This window comes from Cryptomeria japonica, chromosome 7, assembly GCF_030272615.1.
Source record: "Cryptomeria japonica chromosome 7, Sugi_1.0, whole genome shotgun sequence".
In the NCBI taxonomy this organism is placed as follows: domain Eukaryota; kingdom Viridiplantae; phylum Streptophyta; class Pinopsida; order Cupressales; family Cupressaceae; genus Cryptomeria; species Cryptomeria japonica.
The window spans coordinates 574,418,285-574,426,303 of record NC_081411.1 but is presented as its reverse complement, the minus strand read 5'-3'; the positions used below and the strand labels follow the sequence as shown (position 1 = coordinate 574,426,303).

General features: G+C 36.6%; 1 protein-coding gene across 5 annotated transcripts in view; it reads left to right on the top strand.

The window, feature by feature from the left end:
* The first annotated feature begins 1,228 nt into the window (after nucleotides 1-1,228).
* The window catches only part of LOC131073109 (pentatricopeptide repeat-containing protein At5g65560), a 28,343-nt gene continuing 21,552 nt past the window's right edge, over nucleotides 1,229-8,019 (top strand). For 3 of the 5 annotated variants that reach the window (XM_058009483.2, XM_058009485.2, XM_058009487.2), the window contains exons 1-2: nucleotides 1,229-4,941; nucleotides 5,070-5,121. In XM_058009483.2, the coding sequence (XP_057865466.2) occupies nucleotides 1,533-4,658 (3,126 nt within the window). In that variant the 5' untranslated portion in view covers nucleotides 1,229-1,532 and the 3' untranslated portion in view covers nucleotides 4,659-4,941; nucleotides 5,070-5,121. The remainder of the gene's footprint in view (nucleotides 4,942-5,069; nucleotides 5,122-8,019) is intronic. The other 2 variants (XM_058009484.2, XM_058009486.2) reach the window with 1 other exon arrangement.

Genomic DNA, 8,019 nt, shown 5'->3' with positions numbered 1-8,019 from the left:
ACTATGCCCATAAAGAGAAAACATAACATATCATCATTTATGTCATTAACCTTTCAAGGAGAATATTATAGTAATCAAATATAAAAAAAAAATAAAATGTAATATTTTGGTATGCAAACAACACTTAAAAACAATAAGAATGAGAGAGGAAGAAGAATGGAAACAACCATAAGAGGAGAAATGACATATAATATTGTAGGAAAACTATTTTAGAAAAAAAAAATAGCCTCCAAAGCACACACATCCAATGCCTTATTCAACACATAAATGGTTACAATACATTTACATGATATCTATGCGAGCTTCAATGAGATCAATATTCTTGCTCTTTTGGTGGAGATTTGATTGTATAGTTCCTTGCAAAATACCTTCCATGCATCCTCTATCTCATGCCTCTAATATATAGACTTAAAAGAGGCCTATAAATCCACCCAAAATTATACCATGGATCAAACACGGTCCCAAATATTAAGGTATGAATTCTCACTACTCTCACATGTGTGAAGCCATCCTAGAACATAAAATATCTATTAGCACAAACATCTTTGACTTCCATTATGCAAGTTGAGATATGTAACTCCCAAGTAGTCCTCGATGAAGCACTAATTACATCCCACTAATAATAGATTATGCTCTCAAGTGTCTGCTATGTAACCGCCTATTCAATACCTCATCATTAACAATATTTCTAAGTCCTTAGAGAATAATAAAATAATTACATTTCCCACTTTTACATGAATGTCTCATTTGTCCATTCCATGGCTTTTAAAGATATATACAAAATTTCTCCGTCTAATAAATAATTAAATTACATAGACACTTAAGATATACGAAATGAATAACACACTTAATCCTAGCACTATTATCATTTTAGAATCTCGTTCAAGCTTTATTCTATACAACTCCAAAACATGTGTCACTTTTAAACATGTTAGAAGAGCTCCTAATATTATTATTTTTCACACCAAGATGTTTAGAACAATCCATAGTCATAACACCATCTTCATTTAAAAAAAAAACCTAAATCCCATTTCACCTAAGTTTCCTTTGAAACTTTGAAAATTCCATCGAAATTCAAATGTTTATCTTTTTGAGGTGATTCTTATTTGACTTATTATTAATGTTATTTCTTGTTAAATCAACAACTCATGAACAATAGATTATACTAATTATTGATCTATACATATAATGAAACATTCTCCCAAAGTAATCTCAAAACTAAATTGAACATAAAATCTTGTAACCTTTATAGCATCGCTTCAATGAGAGAGAGAAATCCTAAAACTTGATATGCCCTTGTGCCGAACACATAAACCAGGTTTCCTCACATTTTAGGCCACAATCCTGTCACGATGTCAAAAATTCCTTCGCCAAATCCAACATACATCTCAACATACAAGCAATGTCGTTATTTACCTGTGAGCCTTTGGGAAATTCTTCTTCTTATTATGCTTGAATTTCTTCACAGCTTCAGTGACACTCCGAAACCATCAGCAGATAACATTAATCTGCCTAGAACTAGGTAAGCGAGAATGGAGCTTTGGGACAAGAAGATGACGAAGTTCACTTCTCGCTCGATTTCCAGAAGTTTTCAAAACTCAAAATCGTCAGGTACACTTGAAACAGCGTCAAAATCCTCTCTTGAACCCTGGATATGCTCAAGTTCAGTTTTTTTTATACCAAAAAAGTTTTCTCTATTTCTGCAATCGCAGACACGTTCATTATCTGCAAAATCTAATTCATGGAATGGCTCGTGCCAATACACATTACCAGTTGTACATTCATGCAATTTCACAAGTTTCAGTGCAAATTTGTATTCGTTGGTACTTCCATTGTACACTCTATTATCTGCTGGTTTATATTTTCATCCTACTTGTCAACAACACACATTGGCAATGGCTTCTGTAGAAGAGTGTGCTGCCTTTTGGGATTTAGTGCACCAGGTTTGTGCCCTAATTAGGCAACCAGATTGGCAGAAAAAAAGTTCGCTGAAAAAGTTGACCTCTCATATGACTTCTGAGCATGTGGTGAAGGTTTTGGAACTTCATAATGACGTTAATTCCGCCCTGCAATTTTTTCATTGGATTGAAAAGAGGCCTGGATACAGGCATGATGTCAAGTCATATACTTCAATCATAAATTTGTTGTATTCTGTAAATAGTGTGTCTCTTCGTCAAGAGGCAGAGGCATTGAAGATTTCTATGATAAATGCCTGTTGTCACAAGGATGAGATTAGGAAAGTCATTGAAGCACTTAATCAAATGCACATAAAAGGATTTAAGTTTAGTTTTGAAGTTTACAATACTATAATCGAGGTTTTGGAAAGGTTGAACATGACCTCTACGGCACAAGGGATATTTAGAATGATGCTTGCAAATGGATTCAAGCCTGATCTTTTAACATATAATAAAATGATCAATGCTCTTTGCAAGCAGGGAAAGGTGCAGGAGGCATATATCTTTCTTAATCATATCCTGCAAGATGGTCGATTTTCTAATACTTCCACTTATACATCATTAGTTCTAGGGCACTGCAGGAATGGCAACTTGGAGGAAGCTTTCAAAATATTCAGTTGGATGTCTGAGCAGCGATGTGACCCTGATGTTGTCACTTATTCCATACTTGTTGATGGTTTATGCAAGAATGGTAAAATTCAAGAAGCTTATGATTTAGTTGATGAAATGGTGAAGAAGCATTGCAATCCCAATGTTCATACCTATACAATTCTGATCACAGGTCTATGTGGTGGGGGCAGGCTACAGGAAGCATTGGATATTGTCGAAGAGATGAAGAAAAATAATTGCAAGCCAAACATTCATACCTACACTTCATTGATCAGTGGACTTTGCAAAGAAGGTAAACTTAAAGAAGCAAGGGAACTGTTTGACCAAATAGTGAAGATGGGTTTAGTTCCAAATGTGGTTACATACAATGTTCTCATTGATGGGCACTGTAAACAAATGCAAATTGACTATGCTTTTGAGGTTATGGAGAAAATGGAAAAGAGTGGATGCAAACCCAATGTTCGTACGTACAACGAGTTGATCAATGGATTATGTAAACAAAAGAAGTTGCCAAAAGCAATGCAACTTTTGAACAAAATGGTTGAGAGAAATTTGATCCCAAATAATGTGACATATAATACTCTAATTGAAGTTCATTGCAAAGAGTATCAAGTAGATATTGCCTATGATTTCTTTAAGTTGATGAAGAAAAAGGGGTGTGAACCTGACGATTGGACTTATTCCATACTTGTCAGTGGACTTTGCAAAGAAGGAAAGTTGAAGCAGGCTTGCGAGTTATTCAGTGAACTTCTTGAAAATGGCATTGCACCTGATTGTGTAACATATACGGCTATAATTGATGGTTTTTGCAAATCTGGAAAAGTTGATATTGCTCTTGGACTGTTCTACAAGATGTCTGAAAATGGTCGGGAGCCAAATTCACATACTTATAATGTACTGATAAATGGACTGTGCAAGGAAAATAGGGTCCTTGAGGCTGACAAATTGTTTGGTCAGATGTTAGGGAGTGGGGTGCTTCCAACTTTGGTTACTTATACGACACTTATTGATGGACTGTGCAAAGGAGGTTCTGTGGATATTGCTTTTAAAGTCTTAGACAAAATGCTACAGGTAGATTGCCCCCCGAATGTCTACACTTACAGTGCACTGGTTTATGGACTTTGCAAAGAAGGGAAACTGGAGGAGGCAGAAATGTTGATTAGTGAGATGGAGGAGAAAGGCATAAGTCCAAATCTAGTAACTTACACTTCATTACTTGATGGTAACCTTAAAGCAGGTAGAGTTGATCATGCATTTGATTTACTAGGCAAAATGATGGAGGATGGATGCATGCCTAATTATCGAACTTATTGTAAGCTTATAGATGGTCTAGTCCAAGAGAGAAACGTGCGGCAAGCACTAGCAATTTCTTATGAAGATGAACTTGCTACTTCTGATCGTGATGGCTCAGTCAAAATTCAGGCCATGGATCACATGTCGAAGAATATAAAAGTTGACATTGCTTTGCATCTTTTGGATAGAATGATGGAGAAGTGCTGTCATCCCACCATAGATACTTATAGTGCCCTGATAGCAGGATTCTCCAAAGGAGGTAGGATGCTTGAGGCAGGCCAACTGATAAAAATAATGCTTGAAAGAGGCCATTCTCCTGATGAATCAATCTACACAGCTCTTGTTGATGGGTATTGCAAACAGGAAAAATACATGGATGCTTTCAAACTTTTGGATAAAATGACCAAAAATAGTTATGAACCAAGCTTATCTTTATCCAATTCTGTGATTTATGGACTATGCAGAGAAGGTAAGGTGCATGAAGCAGAAAGGCTGTTTGAGAGTACATTACAAAATGGATATATTCCCAGTGATGTAACTTTGACAATACTGATCAATAGTCTTCTGAAGGATGGCAAGACTGACAAATGTCTGAAGCTGCTGAAAAGAATGAAGAAAAGTGGTTTTGAACCTGATGGTCAAACATATAAGGAATTCATTAGAGTGCTTTGCAAACAAAACAAGGTATTTGAAGCAAAATTACTCATCAACAGGATGCTAGAAAGCGGTTTAGGACTTGATACTGACATCGTTGATATTAAAGGATTCTCTCTTAGAGACACTTCACTCCACACAGATTAGGTCAAGCAAGTATATTGAGCTCTTTTGATTGGGCCGTTAAAATGCAGTTTGGCTAAACTGACCTTTTAAATCGGAATATTTTATTGTTCTTTAAGAGATTGGAAATGATGATTTTGAAGAATATCCTGAGTGCAGGGCTTGATGGTTCCTTTTCAAGGGAAGCAATGATGATTTTGTGGCCATACTAATGTTCCCATGGGAACATGTAGAAATGATAAGTTCATTGCAAAGTTGCTTACACAATGAAGTGCCCATCAACTGTTCTGTGTTCGGAGGGTGATCTGTAAGTGATATTTATGTCTCCATTTCAGTTATTATACCCTCTAATTAAGGAAGGCATGCATGTGCTATTGATTACCTTCTATATAACTATTTTGATATGGTGGCCCACTATCCGGATTTTCTTTACAGTGACTAAAGTTTAAAACCCTTTGCCAGGCTGAGCTGTCTGCATACATTACGGGTAATTTTGTGCTGGACTGATACTATAGAATGGCATCTAGGAAGCTCTTCATGATTTGTTTAAAGTGTTTTGCTTTATTTCTTTGTGGATCCTTGTGATCATAATAAATATTCTATAGATCATATACCTAGGTTCCCCCAGTTTTTGGAGACCAAGGGTAGAACAAATTTTGGAGATATTAGAGAGACTTCCAGATTTTGGGAGACGGCATTGGAACAGAGAAATAGAGAATTGATAGAAAATGCCACAATTTCAATAATTTAAATTTCCAGATCTTTGTTCACACATTACTACAAAATTACAAATGATTAAGATTTCATCTGTTTAACAAATGATACATGGCTTCATCTTGCATCGGAATATCCATGCATTTGCTTTCTTTACTTTTCTTTACCCACCCCTCACTTTTTACACTTTTACCCTTTGAAATGTCATACTAATTTGCAGCTGAAAGAACAAAAAAGGAACCCTAGGTTGTTTTTAGTTTGTATAAGTGTTAACTATTAACCTAGGTTTCTTCTTTCTTTGCACTAGTTTAATCTAAGTAAATCTGAGAATGTACTTCTGATATTATGACATAGAGATATAACAACTTAAGATTTTTAACTAAATCAAACTAATGTAAATAGCCAGTAAAGTAAAGCTGGCAAACAGAAATAGGAAAGTTGAGAGAATGCATTACTGGGATCTGAAGACTGGAACAGATGGAAGAACTGGGAAGAACACTGGAATTGAGAACCTTGAAAAGTGCAGCCTGCTGACACAAATTGGGACCCGAGCATCTTGCCTCAGCACTCCTGCAGGGCACTGGTGCTCGAAATGGGTGTTCCTGTTGTCACAGACGCTGCTTGGGTGCTGGTGTTGGTCACTAGTGCTGTCTGGGCGCTGGTCTAGGTCATTGGAGAGGTCTGGGTGCTGTTGTCTGTGTCTCCAGAATTTTCAGCAGTTATTCTCCTCTGTGCTGATGCTTGTTCAACTTATTTCTCACTAAAAAAATTTCCTGATCATCCGTTACTGTAGTCTGAAGCCAAGAGGGGAAAGGAAGGAAGGGTTTGGCTATTTTGGGACTGTCTTAGTCAGTCTCCTAGGTGGTCTATTTCAACCTTCAACTGTAGCTTGAAAATGTTTGTGTGACAGCCTTAGTGTGGTGAGAAAGAGTGGTGTGTGCAAATTTGAACCTAAAGGATTAAAACCCTATGAGGAAATCTACCTACAATGTTGTGTGCAAGTAGAGGTTGATAGTTGATGGAAACAATTGACTGATTTCGGGGAATGAGATGGGAGGATCTGTGATCGGATTTATGGGAACTAATGAGGATAAAGATGCAATGGAATAGGGTTTTTAGGGGGCTTTTGGAAAGGTATTTGGGAAAACAATGGATAAATGGCAGAGGAGGCAAGGGAGGGAGGAAAACGAGGAAGATTTAGCTAGGAAGAGGATGGGATTGACCAAGGAGGATTAGAGGAAGTGCAACTTGGTATCTTTTCTATAGATTTCTTCAACGTGACGATTCCAAAATCCTGTAGGATGTAAGGAGAGAGGAAAACTTAGTATTGAGAAAGCTGAAGAGTGTAGAATGAGTATCTATACCCAAATGAAACTTGGTATAGCTTTATTTCATGCTTGAGCGTAGATGACTATTAGGAAATGTATTAGGGTAGACCTAGGTTCAGGATTAAAGCTTTATTTAAAATTCAAATTCATAGAGTTACCTAGACATGAGTGTTTCGATTACATGTGTACAGGACACAAACATTTGGATTGCACAGACGATTTTTTTGAGTCTGAGCTTGAAACGTCTGGGGTAGGTTTTATGGATTTGGTAAGGCTTAGGAGTGGTCATAAATCAGTCCAAATTGTAAAGGCCTAGAAAAGTGTTACCTGAACCCAAAAAAGCATCTGGAGGTATGAACACTAAATTAATTGCAGTAACATAAGGTGCAGATTGCAAAGTAGGCAATTTATGACCTTAAAATAACTAAAACTTTTTAATTTCTTGTTGAGCTCTACACTTTAAAATGTGACACAGATGTTTTACCATTACTTTTATACCACGTTTATCATCTTGAAAACCTTGGCAGGCAGCATCGAAGAGAATTATTTCAAGTTTTAACGTAAAATCAAATAAAAAACAGAACAGAGTTGTTAATATTTCATTGGTTTCAACCAATTATATAAATTTACAAGAAGGAGAAAAACTTCTTTGCAGGCTATTCAGCTGAGATTTGGCATATTTTATCTGGTTGGAATTTGAATAAATTTAAATTTTAAGGTCTCCCATGCCAAAAGACTTGGAATGCAGACATTAAGGAGTCAAAATAATCTAAGGTACCATCCATATGGCGAATAAGTTATAACAATTCATTCAGCTTGCATTTCTGGATGGAGATTTAGAAAGTACTGAAGTTTACCTTTTTCTGTTTCTGTTTTCTATTTACTTAATTTTGCCAACACCATGGGGGATGTTCAGATGTACCTCACAAAATGGAAACTCATGGGCGTTTTCTTTTTACAGGGAATATCTGTCTGAGTACAAATGCTCCTGGGATGTTTTGCATCCACAAAAAGTGTACTTGGAATGTGCCCAAGCTGTTCCTCATTTTTGAGGGACCCGGACTTTTGATAGTCATCCACATGCCCTCAGAGTGTGGGAGTCATGGGTCTGTCTACCTACCTCTTGGGATGTGCCCTCATATTTCACTGCACAGTACCATCTCTAAACACGAAGTAGAAACCTAAACATGTAAATATAGGGTGTAATAATGTAAATACTGATCCCATTCAAATGAATTCTGATCCCTATCTAAGTTTGGTTGATTTTAGTCAATGTGTCTGGCCACAGCTTTTCATCTGAAATGAATCAGAACATTATACATGAAACCAAGGTGTCATTACAC